Source organism: Anopheles ziemanni, chromosome 3, assembly GCF_943734765.1.
Source record: "Anopheles ziemanni chromosome 3, idAnoZiCoDA_A2_x.2, whole genome shotgun sequence".
NCBI classification, from domain to species: domain Eukaryota; kingdom Metazoa; phylum Arthropoda; class Insecta; order Diptera; family Culicidae; genus Anopheles; species Anopheles ziemanni.
The window spans coordinates 67,822,111-67,846,568 of record NC_080706.1 but is presented as its reverse complement, the minus strand read 5'-3'; the positions used below and the strand labels follow the sequence as shown (position 1 = coordinate 67,846,568).

Genomic DNA, 24,458 nt, shown 5'->3' with positions numbered 1-24,458 from the left:
CATCTTGCAAGACACTTTGGACATCTTTCTCGCATTTTCAGCTTTCTTTTCGAAAGGAGAATGCAAAATTGTCCGACAGTTTGTTTTACTTTGCAACCGAGTGCAGCAGTTTGGGGTGTTTGAAGGAAAGTTGCCGGGTTTTGGGCAAACAGATAGTGCTGCCGCAGCTGCAGAAAGTTGCGATGACCTGGGTGTGGTGCAATGTTTGCACAGGTCAGCTGGTAATTAAGCGAGGCGCCAACTGGAACGCAGGATCGGACGACTTTGCCAGCAGTTTTCCGGTGGAAAACGGAACCCAGCCCAGCCGGGCTAAATTGGTGTGTAACGTGAGTTTAAAATGTTCGCAAACAAGTGAACTTTAATGTGGTCGCATCATATCGATTGCAGTTTGAACCAGTTTACTACGGCTTAAAATTAAGTTTTCAACATCGGGAAGTTCGTTTAATGTTTATTGATTAGAGCGACAACTGCCTCAGTCGTCTAAAGGTGACGTTTATTATTATGTTGTATTTTTTAAACAATAACTTACTTACTTACTTATGTGGCGCTACAACCGCTGAGCGGTCTTGGCCTGACGAAGCTCCATCCGAAACCGCTCACGGTCGCTCGCCACGCTGGTCCAATTCCGTATCCCGGCTTTATTGGCGGCTTCGTCTACGCCATCCTTCCATCTCAATTTAGGCCTACCACGCCTCCTCTGTCCTTGGGGACAGCCTAAAAGGACTTTACGGGCTGGGTCGTCCGGTGCCATTCTCATGACATGACCAGCCCACCGGAGCCTGGCGAGTCTAATTCGCTGTACGACAGAAAGGTCACCGTACAGCTCGTAGAGCTCGTCGTTATAGCGGCTCCTCCATTGTCCCTCCTCACATACGGGGGCAAAAATCCTCCTGAGCATCTTCCTCTCGAACACGGCTAAGAGGGTTTCGTCAGATTTGGACAGAGTCCATGTCTCGGAGGCGTATGTGAGCACTGGTACTATGAATGTTCGGTATAGTCCCAGCTTCGACTGTCTTGACAGGTATCGTGAGTGGAAGAGATTTCTCAGACTGTAATATGACCGGTTGGCTGCCAGCACCCTAGCGCGGATTTCATCTTCAATGTTGTTGTCGGTGCTGACCTTTGACCCAAGATAGGTGAAATTTTGGACGACTTCGAAAGTGCGTTCACCTACTTGTACGTCACCCCCACGTAGGCTTTCGGCAATTGTTGGCAGGGCCGCTGATGGTGCCACCATCATCTTGGTTTTCCCCTCGTTTATCTGCAGCCCGAGGTTATTCGCCGCTTGCTCGATCCTTTGGTATGCTTCTGCTACATAGGAGAGCCTTCTACCAATAATATCAATATCATCAGCGTATGCCAGGATCTGGATTGACTTATAGAAGATGGTCCCCGAAGTTTCCACCTCCGAGTCTCGGATGGCCCTCTCTAGCGCTAGGTTGAAGAGTATGCAGGCAAGCCCATCCCCTTGGCGCAGTCCCTTGGTGGTAGCAAAGGGACTTGAGAGTTTTCCATCCACCTTCACCTGACAAGTGACGTTGGTCATGGTCATTCTTACAAGTCTGATTAATTTAGCAAACAATAACACTGTTACGAAAATATGACATTCTTCTACTCTTTCTGCATAAACATTGGCTAATCACATCAATAGATTTTTCGTCTCTAGTTGGAGAAAGGCTTTGATGGTGTGGGCAGTTGACCCAAAACGCATTAAACCATTCCTAAATGTATATACTAATTGTTTTTATCACATTCTATTAAATTTACTTCTATTTGAACACTTCAGAACAAAAAATTTATATCAAAATTAATTGCTGTTTACACAAACTGTAAATTTAATTAAAAACGTGGAGTATCCAAGGGTTTTGAAGTCAAAAGAATTTGTCGTTTTATATTTTTGAATTATTGGGTGAAATATTTAGTCTGCAACTAAAATTATTACAAGCATGTTTAATATTTATTTATTAAAGCGACAATTTCCATAGTCGTCCAAAGATTAGACGTTTATTATTATGCTGTATTAAATTTAGATCCTCTTTTAACTTCTCTAGATCTAATGAAATTGAATCTAAGAAATTTACAAAATGTCATGAATTATTAACATTGTGTAATTAGTATTGTAGTATGAATAAGTAAAACTTTGTGAACTAACCCATTGTCGGCAAGATTGTTTGATTTGTTTGGTTCCTAAACCGAACACTAATAATGACATACAACACCAACGATGGTTGCGTGAATTTGAAGCTCTGTTAGGCAATGCTTTTCAGAGCAAAGTGTCTTCTGGAACTCTTGAAAATATCAGAAGTCATGATCGTGCATCGCTTCTTGTGCATTTCTTATTCGCACGGTTGTTGCCATGAAGGTTCAGGTAGGAAAATCTGGAATGGAACCTGAAGAAGCCGTTGCAGCACGACCGGTGAGAACACTGGGTAATGATGAAGCTGTTAGCGCACTCGGTTGCGTGGGCTGGCGTGGAGAAGTATGACGGATAAACAATTTTAATGAGACGACATTTGTTTTAATTTTGTAACGGTCTGTCCCCCCCGACTGTACGTCGAGCACGGTGATAACGAGCGCCGTTGGCTGAGTGATGGCGTGTTTCCGGTCGCACTTTTCCGCACAGCCAGTCATTCATGCTCCGAGGTGCTCTCGGATGTTCCCGTCGATATGCGCGAGGTTTTTCACGAAACTGACTCGTTGCTGGTGTGACGTTGTTGTTTGGGAAAATTGAGGCACGCGGGAGGGTTTGGCACAAGTGGCACAACAGATTGGTGGCGACGATGAGCATAACCTCGTCGTGACTAATGAAGTGCAAATTTGTTTTAATTATGTGCAGCACTTCCATATCTTGCTCTTCCGTGAGCTGTTTTCTCCTCCTCGGATTGTACGGATTTTCCCTTTCGGAATTCTTGTGTCAGGTAGGTGATGGAGTGTGTTTTGAAAAAATCGCATGTATGAAGCGTTAAAGTATGCTTAACTGGAATAACCACATGTGCGGGTCAGCTGTTGCGATTTAATTTGAAACTAAACCAGTCAAACAAAGTAGGGCTATTTCGAAGAATGCCTAAATAAATAAAAATAAAATGTTATAGCCTTCGAGAACAAATCAAATAGATTTATTCATACTTTATTTATGTTCGTTCGACTCCATAAATTAAACCACCGTTGAATGCACCGACATCAAATCTCTTGTTCGGGAAACGTCTCGCAATCGAGAACAGCGCTGAACCTTTCTGCACCATAAATTGAACCGACATTATTTTCATTTTATATTTTCGGCACGTTTACGGCCAATCGATCGTCCGCGATAATAACTCTCTCAACATGACGTTGTTCTGCCAGCCGGCCGACGGACGCAATTGTTCGCGCACTTCCTGTTCCGCATTTAACAGCATATTTCTGGTGTCGTACGCTTTTACGAACTGTTGATTTTATTTGCTATGTGTTTCGCGTCCGGGATCAGGTCGTGGCGCGCGTTTTATTTGCTCGTTAGAGTGGCGTTCGTACAGGTTGACCTTTGACCTCATTGAAGGGGAAAGGCTTTTTTCCGCTTGGTTGCACTGAGAAAAAACATCCCTGTCATCTTGTTAAACCATCTGTTCATCGCGGGGTTTTGGCTTTGTGGATGAACTAATTTCTATTAGGCATCGACCCAATGTGCAGAGAGTAGAAGCGTTTGTGAGAAAAACAAGTTGATGAAATTCTCGTTATCGTTGAGCTCATGTTAAGCCGGCGCGGAACAAGTTCTCCGCGGAATGACATTTTCTTGTACACCGCGAAGTCGTTTAGTTTCGAAGGTCTTCTTGAAAATGAAACGTTTGAACATGAGTGCACATTGGCGTAATAATTTTCTTCCACCGTGTTGCCCCGGAGCGCCAAGAGTTGGTCTCCCTTTTGCACCGTGCCTTCTCGCTTGGTTTGGTGCTGTCGAAAAAGTAATTTTGTGGTGATCCGAACTTCCGGAACTAAGGCTGTTACCACCTACGCCGTCGAGCGCGTGGTTTTCTACGCATAATGTCAGACCCCGGCCATCGGATGAGACAGTACAAAACGCCAGCCCGGCCCGGCCCGGGGTCCTTGAGGAGTCAGAAACCATTAACGGCGTCAAATTTGCATAATCACATAATCAACAGTGCCACCCGACTTTGAATTAGTAATCAACGACGTCACTCGAGTGCTGTACACTTCCTTCGCCACGCTTCGCGCAACCGTTGCCAGCTTCACTCATCGTCGCCATTTTGAAAATGAAAACAGCATTTTGGGAAAAGAATACCAGTAATGAGGTCTGAGTTAAGGGGAATAAGAAAAAAATATAATGCGTAATGTAAATCGCACAAATTGAGGCAGACGCTCGTTTCAATCAACTTTAAATGTCCATTTGTGCTTTAGAGATTGTAACGCAAAAATTTATTGATCCCAAGATAACGATTTTGGTGAACATAATGAGAAGAAAGATGGCGAAGAAAAATTTTCAATTCTATTTTTCTTAACAATTCTAGTTTGATTGTTTGCTCTGTTTAAAAAACATCCACCTTGATAGGTCACAACACGCCGGTTGCAAAAACATGATGTACGGTCTGCTGTTTTTCTTTTACGTCCAACAAAAGCCCACAGTGACAGGTTTGAAGGCGGAAGGACAAAGGAATGACCATTATTACCTCATTCACCCAGTTGCTAGCAGTTGACGGGCGGGGGAATGGGGGTACATCCGGATGCCAGCTGGTGCTGAAATTTAATATTTTTCGTCACCTTTGTTTCCGTTCCGGCCAGATTGACCAAAATTAGTTTATACGCCTGACACATGCAACTTTTTTGTTTGACAGGACAAGGCAGCAGCTCCTAGAAGCCATTTTGCCGACAAATGGAACTGTTATCGGAGCTGGGTTTCGTCAACATCTTGACAGGTATTGTGCGTTTAGTTTGATATCATTCTGGCTTTTACTGATCAATAGATTAGTAAAAAGGTTAAAGGTTTCATTTTTTTTCTAGCTTTGCTGATCAAAAGTTCATACAACTATTTACCAGAAGAAAATAAATTAAACATGAAAAATAACACACTTGAATTCATAGTATATTTTATTTTCTTCATTATCCTGACTTGGTTTGTTTTTAACATATGAATTGATCAGTTTAGTTTTATTGTCTGTTGTTTCTCTTCTTCTTCTTTTTCTTCTTCAATGGCCCGCTCACAGTTGAGCACGTCGTACTTACATGGCCTGGTCACCAATCGTTCTCCAGGTAGCTCGGTCCATGGCTGCAGCCCTGTCTGTTGTTTATTAGTTTTATAAAATGCTGATTAATTTAGCATTTGCAATCATTTTTATATTCAAAATTAAATTTCTTATTTCGTTCTCCTATTCGCATTCTATTACACTTTGCTTATCAAATTTGTTTGCAAAATTTAAATTCAATGTTATTGTATAACTCAAAATGTAGCGAATCTACGGTCGGGTTGACCAATCTTTTTCGCCTCGCATATGCTTCAAACGGGCAGCTTCACCCACAGTTTGGGACAAAAGAAGAGCAGAACCATCTAATCATAAGAAATAACGGCTACACCCTGCCGTCAGGACTTCATCTCTGCTATGGAAGTCCACATGGGTGGGGCGCTTCGGCCGTTGACTTGGATGAGATCTTTGCGTCTGTGACTGAATTCGTACGATATGCTTGCTGGTGTGCTCGGCGAGCCGGTCGGAAACGATCGGTCATTATTATTTTTTATATACCTTCAGGATGCTCTATCTTTGCACCCAGCGTCCACCGGAACTGGGCTCGGTACCTTTGGGGTCGTCCAAAAGAAAAAAAAAGAAGTAAAAGTAATGGATGGTTGCCCAGGACTACGATTATGGCTTGGATGGGTGTAAGTGAAGTGAACCAATCCAGATGAAATGAGCTCCGGAGAAAAAAACGGCTGTATCGGTGCGGTCATCTTGTTCGGGCCGCCCGTGTGATTACTGCGAGCCAGTGAACAAGTGAAAATCTCGGACCTCGTCGTGGTGTGATTTTTTCGTGTGAGTCGGAGAACGGAAAAAACAAGACGCTCCAAGTTCGTAGGAGGAGTCGCACAGAAGCAAAATGAAAGAGAGCGACAAACAAGTCCGAGCTTGATGAACTGCTAATGTGAAAGCTCTTTTTTCAATAATAGAAATTGAGATGAAATGGGAACGACGAGGCGAGGAAGGTGTAACATGTAATCAAAAATCCCATTCGTTTGAACAAGCGAAAGGTTTAACAAAACTTTGGCTTTGTCTTTTAGAAACGACTCGCTCAGTGATGGGGATGACTTTATGAGCTTGTTTTTATCTGGAAAAACAGTTTAGTAGTTTCGGGATCAAAGATGAACTATTTTCGTCTTGAAAGGGAGGATTCATTTTGGGACGTTTTTGTATTGCTTTATTGTATTGTGTATTTTATTATTCTTGGATTTAAGTTTGACACTCAGAATGTGTTTTCTGGTTTTGTAAATGATATTAATTTTTACTAGCTTTACTATGTTTACTATTTCAAAGTTGTACGTTCCCCGAGGATTTGATGTTTCATAACAGCATTCATAATTTTTTATTACAAATAGCTTTGCAATGTTAATGATAATCTGTGTTGAATCTTCTCAAAACATGTTTTCTATTAATTTTGTTTTGTTTTTCAAGAAACTTTTCAAATGTTGCTTTTGCCAAAAATTTCTAACGTTATTCAATTTATACCCTACGGTTCGTTTCACCACAAGGTGCTGGGGTGGTTTCACAGGGGGAAAACTTTACAAGAATTCGCGCACGCCTCAACATATCGCGGATAATTTATCATCCGGCGTCGGTCGGAATCGCTGGAACATGGCAACCGTACCGGGACGGAACGAAATGTTGGAACAAAAATAAATGAAATCAAATAGAAAACGCCCACGAATTCGCACGAATCTGGTGGTGGATAAACTTTTCCGATCAACGCAGCACCGGCTGTTGGGCGGCAGCTGGAACTATCATTGAAGGCACCATGTTTTTTGTTTGTCACAATGGAAAATTAAAAAAGAAAAACCCCAAAGCGAGCACACATCCGTCAAAGTCGACATATAAACATCCACACCCGCACGTTGAGACACACGCACACAGACACAAGCACGTACATTATTAAACTGAGTGCGCATGGGGAGCTGTAGAAAATTTATGACACGTTACGATCGTCCCTTTTCGCTCGCAAGGACGTGCTTTCGCGGTGTTTTGTAGTTGTTTTCGGGCCCGTCTGCTGCAGGATCGTGGCACAGCATTTCGCGGATTTTATCGCGTGCCGGTAGCGAGTAGCATAAAATGGGAGAAAAACTCGATTTCAGCGGGATCATAAATTGTGGCTGTGGAGGCAGCGGAAAAGCTGGTGAGCGTAGCAGCAAATAACTCACGTGAGAACATCGATGGCAAAAACATAGGACCTCAATTCCCCATGCCCTTTTCGAAGTCCTCGGGACTATGCGCACACAACGTAAGGCGTAAGGCGAACAAGAAGTGGGCAAAAACCCGCTTGTGTCGCCTGGAGTAAAACACCCAAACGGGCTGACTTTCCACCATCACCACGAGAGTGGAAAGCGGCTGAAAGAAGGCATCAGCTTTTCGTGGCCATCTTGTGTGCGAAGGATAAAATCAACCCCGGCAGCATCGGCTTCAGGCTCTTCCGGACCCTCCGTTTACCTCCAATCAGCTCTCCTTCGCTGGGAGCCATTGCAAAAGGTTGGATTTCCACTGTCGTTGCTACTTTCTTTTACACACTCATCAGCATTTACTTGACCTATTATTCCGCGCGCTGTACGTGTTCGGTGGGAATGGGTTCTTTTTCCCGCCAGGTTTTTTGTCCAACGCAAACGGGGTGCATACCCGGTTTCCGGGCTTTTAACAAACGCTCCTCCAACTGCCAAGAGATGGTGCTCGGTAAAGAATCACTCGGGCTCTTACTTGCTGCGTCAGTCGTCAAGAGGCGAAAGTGGGGAAGCTTTTGACTGATTTTGTTCTATTTTGCCAGATACATTGTTAGGTTTATTTCCAAATGGCATCTTATGCACCCTTCCGTTAAGGGTTGATGAATCTGTGTCCTTCTTACGTAGCTTTCCTTATTGTTCATCCTCAGCAAATACATTCCCTGTGGTTTATTTAAAATTCGCATATCACCATTTGTTACTTAAACTCTAGCAAAGTCACAACGTTCCAAATCCCTCTCACTTAACCTTGTCGTGCAAATTAAAAATAATTCGACAAAACATCGTGCGTTTGGCGTTTTCCCACTTGCTAGAGAGTTGTTTCTAGCTTAATTTTGGAAGAAAAAAAATGGTTCACCGATTAACCGCAACACCTGCCGGCAACGGTTGCTGTGCGGATGACTTGTGAAAAGACTTGCCATAAATTAAGCACGCATGACATTGAACTTTTCTAGCCTTTGTGACGGTACCGCATAACGCGGTCGGGGTGGGAAAAGTTTGATCGAGCTCGTTAGGGAAAGCGTTTGGATGTCGAGAAGCGTAACAAGAAACATAACGCTCTTTGTTCTGCGTCCCCCAAACCAGGAACATTCCTGGTTTACGTTGCCGTTCTTATTCACCTTTTTTTCTCACGTTATGCCTGTTTTGGAGGTTGTTCTAGAATGGTCAAGAAAGCTTTGGAAACAAAATCAATAAGCGGAAACATGACGATTATTTTTCTGTTCCTACGCAGAATTGAATAAACCAACCGAAAAGTCCTCGAGGGGTTTTGGTTTGTCGTAAAATCGGAATCGGTCCCGGAATAAATGCGTGAGCTATTTTTACAACGTACTAGTCAGACAGAAGGAGAGGGGAGTGTGGGGGGGGGGGGGGGGGGGGGCAAAAACGATGCCATGCCCTAAAATGTTTGATGATTTTTAAGACTCACCGCTCGAGTGAACAAACGCTGCCTGGACCTGGGGCGTATAAGCCAAACATTACGACCTGCTTGTCGTTGCGAGTGAACGACCAGGCGCCTCCATTGTTTACGGAGCTGGTAAACTTTTATTTTTGTTTGTTATGCCACATTGAAGCTCGCAGTGTTGAGCATGTCGTAATGAACGTTTCGTCAGAGCGCTTCTAAATTGTACAACATACAAAGCAAACAAATCAATATAGCCGTGTTGATATTCACGGGAATATTGAGGATCTTGTTGATCATGTTTTCCATATAATACAGTGTTTGATTAGATTCGGGAAATCGGATGTAATTAAGTGATATTGTTTCAAAATGGAATAAATGTTATTTTACTTTTTAAGTGTTCGGGAATGCTTGTAAAATGCAAACACCTGATTGGGCCAAACAAATAATAATAATAACAATAACACAATGCAATAACAAATCCATGGCCAGAAAATGATTATTCAGTTTCAACGTTTAAAATAAAACCTCTTTGGCACACATTTTCTCTAACTTGATTGGAAAACGATTTAAAAAGATGCAAGTCTAGCGATAAAATATTGAAAAACATTTACCTCAAGGCATGTCGCACAAAATTCTAGAATTTTCTATACAAATAACACTTGGTAAGAAGAAAATCTATAGAGTGAAAACTTCTTTTAAGTTATTTGGTATTTGTTATTATAGTATTTGCTATTTTGTTATTGGTTATTTATTATCTGTTATTTGTTATTTTATTATTTTTTATTTTGTCATTTTTTATTTTGTTATTTGTATTGAATTATGTCTTCGAATTATTTCTCTTACTTGATGTAGATACACGTTAACAAATCAAATATTGCCAGTACATCAACTTTCCCACGGATAATTTATGTGTTTTGAATGAAAATATCACTGAGTAAGCAACAAACTCGGTGTTTATTGCGCGCATACTTCTTTTAAGTTGTTTCGTCTAAAGGCGGCAGGCGCAGATATCGATTTAAATATCAGCGTTTCATTGTGTGCCTCCTTGGAAAATGTCATTTCCTCGCAATATAATTGACATTCCTTGAAGCGGAACAGCTTTACTTATCTTAACTTTACTTATCACCGCATCGGTAACTAATCTGTGGCATTTCGCGGCGCGAAAAGAAAGGACCCGCTCGCAGTATCAACTGCTTTCACTTCTTTATCCGACCGTGGCCATCAACTGGCGATATTCTTCGGTCGGGATCTATTACATTCCCGTTCCGATAGTGCTTTTGCGGTAATCGCCACCTTCCTTTCCCTTGTGCCAGCGAAAGCGAGTGCGCCAGCTTGAAACCATTGGGCCATTCGTTTATCTTCCCAATGCCAATTAGCGTCAGATGTAGGCGGCCGACCCAGCGAAAACCGGTGCCATCTCGGCGTAGGCTATAAATCGCGGCGCGAGCGCTCTTTACTTCATCAGCACGCATTCCCCCCATCGGCGAAGGACAAGATAAAGACCCGTTCTGGCGAAAGGATAATCCATTTCGTGGTGCTTATGGACACCGGAAAGCATGGTGGAAGTATTAAAATACTTCTAAGCCACACATTTCTCCCACCGGGTGTCCTCCTCTTTCTCTCTTTCTCTTTTCCCACCGGCTGATGAAATTCAAATCATAACGCCCCACCATAATAACGCTGCGTGTGTTAAAGTTGGTGAAATAAGAAAAAACAAGAGACGAGGCATCTAAAATCATGCTTAAACTTTACGGCTCCCAGTGGGAGATTTGACTTGATTTAAACGGAATAGTTTTCAACCACCAGCACCAAACGTTCGACTGCCATCAGCGTCATCATCGCCGTCATCACCATTATCATCGTCGCCGGTAGCGCTGTTCGAGATCTTACATTTGTCGAAATGAGCCGAACAGCTAAAGCCAGCTCCCTTCGTAAGCTTTCGCCGACGCTTGTTGCGAGGGTGGAACATAAAAATAACAGGCTCGCCAGCCCGCCCGCTTTCTGGTGCGCTATAAACGAAATGCAAATACATTCGCTGTTGAGTGTACCGGTGGATCGTTGCCTACACCACGTCTTTTCCCCCTGGGGCTGCTCGTTTCGCTTCGAAGAGCCTCGATTCGAAACTGTTTGGGTGTGGTTCTGGCTTTTCGGCTTAGACTTCATGCACCGAGGACGACCGAAGCGCCCAATTCGAATGCTTCCTTCCGGAGTGTATGCTCGTTCTTTTTTTTTCTTGTTTCCTTCTAACGGATAGATCCCCTCTGGAGCTTGACGAAGGAACTTGTTTCGTCGCAAAACTTGCTCGCCTTGGCTTCGTCGGGTACAGACTCGTTGGCGGCGAATTGGGTGCTTCCGGTCGCTTCCGAAGTTCAATCGCTAGACCACCCCGGGGCCGGATTTTGGACAAAGTTTTATGTCTTTGCCATGGTCGCAGGTTCTAGTATCGTATATGCTGCTCCCCAGGTATCCGAGCAGGCACCGCGATATGTGCTTTCCACTTGAGCGAGGTTTTTCAAGGACCTCTTCCCGGTCCGAAGGTCCTTGGTGCGTTGCTGTTCCCCGTTCTTTTCCCCTTTCCTCCAGCTGCCCGTAATATTCATAACCGTCCACTGCGTAGGGCGAATTTTATCGATGTATAAGACACACAAAAATGTTCGCAAGAAGAAACTTGAACGAAAGTTTTCACCAAAAAAAAACGTCGTTTGAAGTCATAAGTTACATGTTCTGGCGGCCGGGTTATCGAAAATAATATCCGACCCATATATTACAACGTTATCGTATGTGCAGGATATTTTCATTCACATCCTTCAACCGGCGCGCTTTTACCAAAGTAAATTTCTTGGGATACGCGAAACGAATGGAAGGATAACAAAACGATGTGGAGGGTTGTAAGAAAACTCACCGTTAGAGTAATGTTGGTAATATGTTTGCATTTATCTGGCGAATCAAACCCCTTTTTCAGAAGTGGGTAAGTAACGGTCGTGAATATTTTTACATATTAGTAAACGGCAACAACAGGAATATCAAGTCTTTGGTTGATAAAAAATCAGATTGTATTAAGTCTTATTATATTATATATGAATTTCTATTTTTTGAAGAGTATGATCTTTATGTGACAGAAAATTCAGACATCGCCTAGAAACTAATAAAGTATTGCAATATTATAGTGATAACCTATCGAAATCCCAAATATTTAGCCTTTATGAAGCCTTGCCTATTTGTTACTTGTTAATAAACAAGCATAGGTATTTGGTTCATAAATATATTTTATCAAAAGTAATTGTTCTATTCTAAAGAATTCATCAAACTTCTTAATGATCGACAGGTAATAGATTGGAACTAGGCCAGTCTAACATTAGTGAGTAACTTACTGTTAATAATACAATATGAAAATTAACACGAAGAACCAAAACAAACTAATAAAAGGAAAGTCCAGCAAATAAACAGAGTCGAAGAGTAAAAACAGAAAAATGTTTTAAAGTAAATCAATTGGAACAATTAGTATTTGCATCCTAACAACAAAACTTGGCAGTATATCAAGCATAGGGTTTAAATAAACCGTTGAAAAACTTAAATAATTGCATCCAATTGATATCGAACAATGCATTTTGACATATCCTGTTAGATGTTGCTATATATTTGAAAAGCTGCATACCATTCAAATTAAAAGTCGTTATTCCTTCTAAAACGAGTTACATGTTTAATCCAATACTTCATGCGGATCGTAAAGGGAGAAGAAAAATCATATAATTTTTCCACTCTGTTGATTGAATAAGAATTGTTAGACAAAACTGATAAAATCGAACTACGAGGGGTCCGCCAGAAAACTTTTCGATTGTAGGATAAAAGTAATAGATAACATTGATTTTGTTGAAAAGTATACAAACTACACTGCAAAAAAGCTTAGCAGTCAAAGTGTTAAGGTAGAAAGAGTTGGCAAACAAAAGAAAAAGGATTATTAAACAAGATGCATATATATTTTCTCAAGTGCAGAAAAAGGATTCAGAATCGTCAACAAGAAAGACATTGCCGAGACTCAGATGTTGTGTCATATTTAAATACCGTGACGAATGTGCTGGTGTTCACATCCGGGCTGGTACAACAATCGCTCCCAACTAAGGGCGGAAATGAGGGTGCGAAGGAAATGCCAGAACAAGTGCACAGACACAGGCACGGTTACGGAAATACAAACTCCGGTTCCGTTCCATTTGTGCGCGTGAACTTCTCCGGGAAAAAAGGGCGAACGGTTGAGGAGAGCGGGCGAACGTTGCAGAAGTGTAAATTAAAATTGAGTGTCCTCACTTTGGCTCGCCCGTCCCCTCCCCACACGCCTGGGTGCGGAGTTGCCGTTGTCGCTTTTGATTTTCGTCGCCATCGGACGCGACAGTGCGGTGTGGTTCCGCCCGAGCGCACCGGATTAACGGAACGGCACGAACCGACACTCATCCGGCCGAAGGTAAAGCCGCACGTGTAAAATGTCCCGTCCCGGAAACCGGCAAAGTTGTCACGTCCCCTCCCGCGCTGTTGCCGCCGCACACGACATGCACGACAGCGAACTGCGTGCGCCTTGTGCGGTCGGGCACTTGAGGGAAGAGTTTTGTGGCGACACGGTTTTGCGTCTCCGGCCGAAAAGGATCAGCCGGGTGTAAGTCCTCGTTCCGCGCGTGCTGATTTACATACAGCAAAAGTCCTACGTCCTCCTTCCATCGGGGTACCTTTTTTTTCAAATGATCTGCCTTTTAAATACTCTTGCCGTCGATCGCTACAATTACAAAACCGGATGGAATTGGGGTTGCCGAAAATCCGCTTAGGATCGATATCGCCAGCTGATCCGCGATTTTCGATCCTTTCTTTGCTGGTCCACCTTTTTTTTGGGGAGGAAAAACCTTGATCCTTTTCGTGTTTCTGAAGGCCGATCGACGTGTGGCACGGATGCTAGCGGCTTGTGGAAGTTTTATCCTTACCTGGAATCAGAAATGGAATGGAAAATATATGCGTTAGATGGATTTCGTCTAGAATAAAGAATGGCAATATGATGAAATTGATATGAATCACATTTGTTATATTTAGAAGTCTATTAACAACACACCTGTAACTACTTTGGGATAAATTATAAATAAGTTTTTGCAGAAAATGGTAACATTACGATCCGAAACGATATCAAGTGGTAAAATATGTGTCCTCATTAAAATAAATCTCCCAAACATTCTCCGCAAAGCTGATGAGTGTTCGGATGTACAAAGGTTACGATTTACCCGACATTTTTTTTCCCGTCTATTACCCTCCATTGCCGGGAAAGTGAGACCGGTTATTAAAAACGACCTTTGACCGTGGCATTATGGAGACCCGGTGTGCGACCACAAACCCGGTCCTGACGTGTGGCCGTTGTTGGTGTGGTGTGTCCCTTTCAGCGAAGCGATGATAATCGTACTCGTTTGCCATTGCGCTGCTAAACGTCCCGAGATCGTTTATTCACCGAACGAAGGAAAAATCGGGGAGGATGAACACTTCGGGGCGGTAGATAAGGAGCCGGGAGACAAATGTTACGGTTGCGGTTGCAAATTCTGATGGCATTTGGCATCGTGTCCCTTTTTTGGGGCTGCCAGGGTACGGTGGAACGAAAATGATGAAGGTGATGATTTTGCCTACGGAGACCGAAAGTTCGTAACGAAACTAACCTCAAACGAGTTACCTGCAGTTGGGCAAGCTTAAAAGTTTCAGTCATGATAATATTTTTTTGTATTGCATAAGACAGCAACGAAATTTTCTAATTTATCATATTTAAAATCAATGTTGAAACAAATCACGAAATAAATTGTTAATTTAAGACATTTGTAGCTACTAAGCATATAAATCTACATATATATATAAAATTCTTGTGTCTCGGTGTTAGTGGTTAAACTCCTCCTAAACGGCTGTACCATTTTTTACCAAACTTTGCACACATATTTCTTGGGTATGAGAATAGATTTTCAACTATATCTCACGTCTGGAAACTTTATACCTTTTTAATTAATTACGATTTTCTATCATCATACATTGGTTTGTTTGTTTACATTCAGCAATGACATATAAAATGTAACCTCAACTCGCAGGTATAAACGGTCACAACAGGAGAGCACAGATCGTGGTATTAAAAATGTGTTATAGAATAAAGAAAATAACTACATGCACATAGAAATCAATGTTATACCATAATTGTTTATCCGAACTACATCTTACAATATAAATCTAACATATTTACCGTTACGCACAGCAATGAGTTGTGATATGATACTTGCTTTCATATTTTTGACTGAGAATAAAACCACTCTCTCCGTTGGGAGGGAACGAAAGGTATTCATCATGTCTGTGCGACGATTGTCGTTCCGGTAATTTTAACGAAGGGACATTTTCATAAGCCTGTCAGAACGGATCAGCCTTAACAGGCGTGTGTTTGTGTTAGTTTTGTTTTCCTTCCCTAACTCAACTTTCACTCGATCGCCTACGCTCGAGTACCCTCCATCACGACCAGCGACATTTGGGCTGTCGAGGAGTTGGGCATGGCGGGGAGCGGCAGGGGGGGATGGGCAAAAACACACAGTTCCAAACATCAGCAAAAGTGTCAAAAGCAGCATAAAATATTCAATTGGGCCCGAAACGGACCGGGGTGGTTCGCGAGGCACTTTGATCCACAGCCGGCAGAGGATGAGCTCAGGCTCCCGGACTACTGGCAAGTGACTCACCAAGACAAGTCGGTTAATGATGGGGACCATGTTCGGGAGGTGCTCGGACCAGCTGGAGCTCGCTTTTCTCGGAAGCAAGAAAGGAAACGTACCGCGCTTCAGCTCCATTACGTTGAATCGGAGTTTTTTTTTTACCCCGGCTCAAAGAAAAAAACGAACGGTGGACGGCTTAGAGTTTTCACGACGGTGGTCCGCTCGGCAGTTTCATGTATAATTCAGGGCGCCGAAGATGGAAAAAAGTGCTTAAGAAATCCGGATGGGAAGGGGAATAAAAAGGCAAAGGCTCTACCACCACCGAGCGGCGAAAGGAGAAAGTCGTTGCCAAATTGCAGCTGGTAGTAAATTTTCCTTTTTACGAAGACTTCGTGGGACGGTAGTGTGGTCAAAAAGTCTACGCAACGGTGCAAAAGTAGGGCTACTTGGACTTTCCGTCCAAACGTAGAGTTGGACGAAAAAAACCTCTTGGCCACTAACTTCGAGCTTGTGAGTGCTAGCTAGCTCTTTTCAACTTCTTTTATGTCTGTCTATTTACTAGGTTTGTCGTGGATATGAGGGCAGGAATAATCATAAAGATCCTCTCGTACATTATCTAAAATCATATAGTATTAACTTGCTTAATCCCTATGATCTTCCTTTTCATGTACAATTTTATGTATACTGATAAATTGACTTATACCTGAGCGATATTTGATAATACAAGTAATTGAATGAAATGAAGATTGAAGAAGATTGAAAGTTTCCAATTTCGATGAAAATTTCCAATATTTTTATGTACGGAAAACTGCATTCAAATCGACTTGGCCATGAGACTTAGAGATTAGTTTAATGAATCAAAGTAGTCTGAAATTGAAAAGTTTAACGGTATAGCAGCAAACATTGAAATAGGAAAATATTTTACAAACCTCATAAAATCGTTTTTAATTTTTAATACTTTTTAAAATTGGCTGCTGTTGCAGTTTGATCCATTATCGGCTCCATTTCAGATCGTTTAAGATTTTCAGCGAGAAAACGCATCTGGAGAAAAATACCTTTCACCAGAACAGTGGTATTTGCTTCATCGTGCGCCTCGAAGCAAACGATGGGAAAAAAGCGCTTCAGCGCGAAAATGTTGGCATGTCAGAAGGCACGAAAACACTCGAGCAGCGCACCGAGGCGTCGTTCTGCGAGTGGCCGTGGCGCTCCGAGAGGCTGTAAATATCCATTTTTACTGGCGTTCATAAATTCCGGGGGTTCCAAAATCCTGCTGCCGGGGCGTCGCTTTTCAATCTGGCGGGGATCGTTGCGTGTTTTTCTCCGGTAAAAGGCGAGCACGAAACATGCGAGATAGAAACGCGCAGGGAAAAAATGGGCGCATTTTATGCTTGGTTTTTTTTTTTGGTTTTGGTTTAGCTACCTCCAGTATTACTTTGAACTCCAGGCCCAACAACTCCGAGGGTGGGGAAATATTTCTCGGATTCTCGGCGGACGCTCGCCAAGTTGGCAAAACAATTTGAAAGGTAGAAATTGCAGGCGAGAGAAAAAAAAACAAGATAAAAACAGGCGCCAAAAGCTTGCTGAACCGAACAAATATCGAACGTCATGAAATATTGAAATGTTAAAATTTTTACACCACCGTCACGTACCAATTTACGTGAAACAGGAAAAATGTATCCCCTGAAAAGGGACGAAATGATCCGAAAATGGTGCGTTATCTGAGATTTAAGGTACGTTTCATAAATAATTTGTTGGCTGCGGAGGGCCACATGGGATGTAACGCGGGGGGATTATATTTGAAACAAAAAGCAAACAATAAATTACTTTTCCGAATTATGATAACGCTTCCGTTGAACGCTTGATTTGTTTGCTTTTTTGTGATTTATGTTCTCATTTTCAGTACACATTATAAACTTATAGTCGATGGAAACGTTGGTTGATTACTTTAATATGAAATTGTACAATATGTAAAGTAAACATTGCACAGTATTGCCGTACACATAATTGCAAAATGATTGTTTGAGACAAAATGAAACACACATTATCAAATGGATGAAAACAACATAACTTTTAACACCGATAGAGAAACAAAAGTCATTACATAATAGAGACATTATTCACTAGCAAAAAATAAGTTTTACTTTTTCTCTTCGGTTGCACTGCTTGGGAGCAGTTCGTTGTACTTTGGAGACCGACAGTGTGCGGACTTACTTATTATTCCACTCGATTGTTGTAAAAAGTGAATACCGTGACTTGAAAAGAACTACAGTTTTTATGAATAAATTTTGTAAATTATACCTTGTGTAATATCCGCCCCCGTTTTCGCAAGTCTATCTTCGTTTGTTTGTTTTGAGTTTTCTTGTTCAATTTATTTTGGCACAAAGCTTTGCACGATCCAAAATAGGAACGAGAGGTTAGAGAGAAACAAAAACGAAACAAAATCCAAATGTTCGGAACCTCCAAACTTGGCAGAATCTGGTGGCATTCAAGCAACGAAAGTTGAGATTTTCTTGACTCAATCAGCATGCGGAGAACTGAAAGATACAGATCTGTCAAAATTTCTTTTCAAATCACAATTCTTCTCTTTTCCATTGTTACACAACTGGTATTATAGGCAAGAGTTCCTAAAATATTACCTTTCGATGACTTTAGCTTCATTGCTTATCGCAACATAATGTAGATTGACATAAAGCGTCAAAATGAAGAGTTTGTGAGTGAAGCGCAAAGGAAAGCAAATTAAATGGGACTTTTGCGGAAAGCCGCATTTCAGCGAACTTTACAATCCAACCCAGGGCACTCCGGTAAGCTCCGGGCAGATCCATCGGTGGGAATTCAATTAAAATTCAGTATTATCGAGAAACTTTTACTCCCACCGGAGCTCGGCGTGGAACGTGCGTGGAACTTTTAGCACTGTTGTTTTGCGAAGCACGGCAAACTCGATTCGGTTGCGGTTCGCTTCGTGGTGGAAGACGGTAAATATTTGAACAGCCGCTGGTGAAGTTACCGGAGGTCTTATTTTACCGATAGATAAAGACACTGCCAGAATCGGGTTCGATTGTAATTCAATAGAAGGGTTCTGTTTGCACATTCCGATCGATGTTTGGTGTGCGAGCGTTGGAACGGATCAGCTTATCGAAAGATTTTCTCCTGCCGGTAAAATTGGACAATGAATAACTTAACATTTGTAATGCAATTATTCATTTAGTTGGTAGCAAACGAAGCAAGTAATAATGCCTAAAATAGAATCATACCAAGCTATCACTAGCAAGAATTAAGAATTACCACGTTAAGTACCACGTCAACTAAAAGTGGGTGACAGCAGCAACTAGTTCTAAAAAGTTTGTGACCCATAAATAAATGAAAATGCAACATAAAAACTATAGTAATATTAAAAATAAGTTATTTGGGAAGCTAAGTTTTTGCTTGGCCTTCGAAAACCATCGGTTTGACAAATATTATAAAAAACTTTAATAAAAAAGATTGTACTTAAAATTATACTAAAACGCTTGGTACGCAACGGGTTAACAAATATTATAAGAAATAATAAAAAAGATTGTACTAAAAATTGTGCTAAAAACGCTTGGTACGCAAAGGTTTAAGTAAAAAAGAAAGCCATTTACGATATTAATACAACAGGTCGAAAAAAGGGGATCAGGGTAAATGGGATTCTTATGTAACACACACGCGGATGAACAAAAAACGAAAACGTTTAAGGTACGTTTAATCACGGGAAAATGTGTACCGACGACAGCGATCGTGAAAATGGCGAATCACGTTCGGGGTGAATGTTTACTTAGTGCTGTCCATTTGCAACGGGACTCTATTTATAGTGGCGTCCATGATACGCTGACGCAATCAAACACCGTATGCCATAGGGACCATTTCCTTACTGCGTGTGCTTCCCCCGGCATGTCCCCCGTCCCGGCCGATCTGCTGGAAGCGACGAGGACACGAGATTTATTCAATTATTTGTGTTTACACTAGCACCTCAGCCTCGTTTCCTCAGGAAACGGGGAAATTATATGAACTAGAAACAGGAGAATACTGAGCCTATCACTCAACAGGAGTAAGGTTTCGGTGTACAATTCGCTTCTGATAGGAGATGGACCTTTTTGTGTACGAAAATCAGCCATTTGGTGCCCGGTCCGTTTGATGCTTGTCGGTTCTTTGTGCACTTAAACCACCCTTTAGGTTTATTTGAATGTCGGAATCATCACGTATTTTATTTCTCCGTGAGAAAACCAAACCAAATGGCAACTCTTTCATTTTTCCTCCGATTTGCCAGAGGAAATCCGTAATCCAATACGCTCGGGAGGACACACTCGAGCGTAACTGAACGGCTACAGGGAAATGTGAAACGTGACCAACCCTTCGCTTCCTCCGGGAGACAAAAGCATCGGCCCATTTCAACAAAGTAAAAGTCGAGGAGACCGGAAGAAATCCGCACATGTTCCTTAAGGAAAACAACTCGAAGAATAGCGACAGATATGTAGATGTTACACAAAGGAAGAACCAAATTACCCTGCAATGCGCCTTGAAGATTGAAATTGCGTCCCATCTTTCGGGGTACAGAAATTCACTTCCGCTTCAAGCAAGTTCCGATTGATTTCCGTTTGATGTTGTGCCTTGATTGTTATGGGGGTTACTAAAATGCGTTAGCAAGATAAATGGCGCGAAAGGGGAAAAATCGACGGAGGATTGAACCATTTTCGTGCAAAACGTGAATAGATTTTAAGTTTTTTTCAGAATGGTTCAAAGTTGGAGCATTGGAAAATAGATCTTGATAATAGTTTTCAAAAGTTGTTTATCATTAAGCACTCTTTTTTATTATTTTTGTTTACATTTCACAGTTTTTTTGCGTTATTCCTATTACTGAATTTTTTTTATTACGTTTCAATACTGATTTTGGTAGAAACAAAACCATTTTCAACGACATTAAGGCATGTGTTTTTATATTTATTTAGTATGGTTTTACGGGCATGAATACTTATAGTATAAAATTAAGGTATGAATACTATTAGTATAAAATGCACAACTCTTGTTAACGTGGACTCAAATATAAAGTCATTTATCCTTGCTACGTTATACAACGAGTGCCAATTACATTACGAGAACCGTTGTACTTCCCTATTTGTAAATACAATACCCTTATGCTGCCAATCGCAGAGTTTCCGGAGAAAACCACAAAAACCACCGATTTTCTTCTCGACTACTCCACTCGGCTTACAACTCACCAACATTAGCCTTGCTTTGACCAACAGCAATCGAGGCCACCCCCCCCAAACAGCTATCGTTATCACCAGCGGCCGAGATTTGCGCCCGATTATTGCATCCTTACTTAACAATACGAGAAAACCCCGATTCACTACACGCTTATAAGATAGCTTCCGCTGCAAAGCTTCCGCTTTTCTACCAGCACTGCAGCTATCGTGTCAATCATGGTGTTAATTTTCCGGTTCGTCGAATCGGCAACCGAGTTGTCAATAGTGGTTAAAGGCGGGGGTTCCTGTTTTTGCCATCAGTGTGCGAAAGCATCCAGGGAAATGCAGCACACCGCAAGGGAACGGCTTAAAAAGGGGGTCACCTAGCACTGGGATTATAGGACGCGAACAATACATATCTCCAGCTATCGAAGGCGGCACAAGCACATGGACCGATTTCAAGTGAAATGGAAATTATGATACTTTCCAGTAGAGCCTGAGCAGCCACTCATCTGTGGCAAAGTTAGTGATAATATGCGGCATATGGGTGACATGAATTACTTAAGCACATCGGCCACTCGTACCACTCGAGCGATATTTGCGGTTCCTCCGAAAGGGGATTTACGGGATTGTGCTGTGACATCAGTAGTTAAGGCGATATAGGTCTTGGAGTTTGAAGAAATTATTTTCTAATCCCTTTGATCGTCTTTTTAGCGGAAAGCTATTTACATTTTCATTAAGATTTAATTTAATATTTCATCAAGTAACTGTCAACAGTAGCGAGCGAAATTAATATCAACTAAGCTTAATGCGCATAATTTACGTTCACTTTACCAATAATATCGGCTAAAATTCATTAGAACACAGAAGAAGGACGGCACAGTGCATATTTCTACACAAGTCACACACTACAGATCCACAATACATAGCACTAGTGACCCTTTAACCCTAATGATGAATTCTATAAGTAATCTAGTTGATATGAATATGACGGTTAACCAGGTTAAAAATTGCTTAAGACAACTTGTTTGACGATCCCTAGGTTTACTTTACCACGATTTATTTATATTTATGTTTTGCTATGAAGGCAGACTTTGCCAGATAACGCGAACTAATAAATAAATAATAATGAAAATAATACTAGAAATTGAACTTAATGTCGTGCGATATTTACTTGTTTCTCATTTCGCCAGAGCATGAGTTTTTGCATTAATAAATAGAATTCACTTTTTAATTAAATAACATTTGCATTAGTAAATAATATTTTCTATTGCTTTTATTTATACATTTTGTATTCAATTAGCAATCGCAAAATCTATTATCAAAAGGGGATTAAAAATGAGAAATCTTCCGGCAAATCTAAGCACATAGACCTTTTCATTTCCAAACTTCGATCCAAAATAGTTGTTTGTTTTTGAGTAAAGTTTTTATTTTTTACTATCACACTTTGCTCTCACATACTAAAGTAGGGCATTAAAGTTGTTTGATCTAAATTAAGGTTGGATTAAATAAACACTTCATTTAATTAACTTTAGGATCAAATCTGTTTCCAACTCTTTGTTCCATTTAACATTAGAAGCCACAAATCTCAAAATTAAAAAGGTACGTTGATGTTACGATAATAATTGTTATATGTAAAAATAATTGATCAATTTTTTATATTGTTAAAGATTCGTCAAATTCATTAAAGTAACAGAGTTCATTCACTAGTATTCTATACTAGTTTAAGTATAATAGAGTAGTTAAAGTAAATAAACCAAAATAGTACAGAAACGAAAAACCACAAATCTATCGTCGCGAAATTTACCTTTCCCTGCCGCCTTGTTAGGCGAGGCACCCTTGCTGCCCGCATTCTTCTGCTGCGGGGCCGGGCTGGCCTGCTTCCCGACCGACTTCTCCGCGTCGCCCCCGCTGGCCGCCGGAGCTTTGTCGCAATCCTCCGCCATACTGCTTGCCTGACCCACCGTGACGCTCACTTACACTCACTCACTCCAAAGTCACTCCGGAAACGGAGCTGGCAGCGGTTCAGCGAAGGGTTCACAAATTTCCCGAGCACGGACACGAAACCCCCTCGACCGAAACCCCTCCGGGGATCAATCAGAATAGACCGATTTTTATTTCCCCCACTCGACCTGTGACCTTTCCTCGTTGGACACTTCGACACGGCAAACACGCACACTGTTAGTCAGTACATACAACCAGCAGCCTCGCGGGTGGTACCTGCCAATGTTTCTGCCGAAGCAAACACTCTCGTTAACTGGAAATGGGTGAACGATTTACGGTGAGTATTTTATGACAAAACGTATTCCTTAAACTATCAACTCAAACATGTTATCATCTCTGTCCGCAAGAATCATTAAACTGTTTCTTCAAGTCAAGAACATTTTCCCGTTTCATGCCAGCTCGAAAAAAAACAGGTTGGTACTTAATTAGCAATTCATGATGATTCGATACCGAGCACACCAACAGCACACCACTAACAACACTCACACACGCACGTTCGATCGTTTTGATAAATTTTTATTTATGTCACGAAACGGGTTCCATTAACGAATTCATTCGGTTCCAATTTTTATCTACATCTGACCGTTTGCAAATTAGCTCCAAGCACGAATTTTCCAAGCCGCCTTTTTTTCCCACACTCGAGAAACGGTTCGATTAGCTTCCTTTTTTTATATATATAAACTACACGACCCTAACTCTTGGCGTGCTGCTCCCGTTGCGATCGACCGACGGGAACGATCTACGATCGTCGACCGCGAAAAGTCGGAAAAACTAGAGCCAAGCGCGATTCGACGGTTTTGTTCATTACATACGGATTTGTTTTTGTGTTTTTTTTTCTTATATTACAGAATAATGTAGGAAAAAGAAACGGGGTTCATCTCACACCAGTTTAAAGAGGCGCAGGGAAAAAAAGGTTCATTTCCTTTCGGCCAGGTCTGGCTACCGAAACGTGACCCCCACCTGTTTTCCCAAAAGCGTACGTCACAAACTTCACCTAAACAACTAATTGGGAGGGAGTAGTAACGTATGCTAAAACACACACACAGAAATCCAAATGTACAAGGGTGGTTTTTTTGCAATTTATTTTCGAAAAACCGGCCGAAAGCAGATCGTTCGGTGAAACACGCGAATGATTAGCCAGTGACACGCTGGCCAAGACGGTGTTCGACTTCGCGCGGGATCTTCTCGTACAGATCATAAAAATAATTCCCGCTTCGATGAAGCGCAAGGTGGAAACAGAAGCTGGTGTGTGCCAAAAAATTCCGTAAAATCTGGGTTTGATCTGCGCGAAAAGGAAGGCAGTGCCAGATCGCGACAGGTTCGGTTTCGGGAATGCACCAAATTCTTTTCGCGAACGACGCGAATTGAAACGATGTGAACGAAAGGATGCCGTACCGTTGGGTTGATTGTTGGGTAATTTTCAATTTTCCCAACGACCCCCGGGCGACCTCGTAGCGAAGGCAAAATATGGAAGGAGGGGAGGGGTTTGTTGCAAAATAGTTTCCTGCCAACATTTTGTGAACACAAACACACTCACGTTAAACCATACAGCATCAGCACTTCACGGCGTACGAGATTTATGAGTTTCATGGGTTCCATTTTTCGATCTCACCAAACGAACCCGGGGAGGGCGGGAAGGGGTCGTATAATGGGAAGTAGTGGTGGAGAAAATGTCGCCGGTTAAGAATCTGTCCATC

At 41.8% G+C, this 24,458-nt stretch overlaps 1 protein-coding gene across 1 annotated transcript in view; it reads right to left on the bottom strand.

Annotated features, from left to right (window-relative positions):
• Positions 1 to 22,703, bottom strand: part of LOC131289871 (solute carrier family 12 member 4) — a 66,482-nt gene extending 43,779 nt beyond the window's left edge. The window contains exon 1 of the mRNA XM_058319209.1: positions 22,565 to 22,703. Within this exon, the coding sequence (XP_058175192.1) occupies positions 22,565 to 22,703 (139 nt within the window). The remainder of the gene's footprint in view (positions 1 to 22,564) is intronic.
• Between the last annotated feature and the right edge of the window lie 1,755 nt (positions 22,704 to 24,458).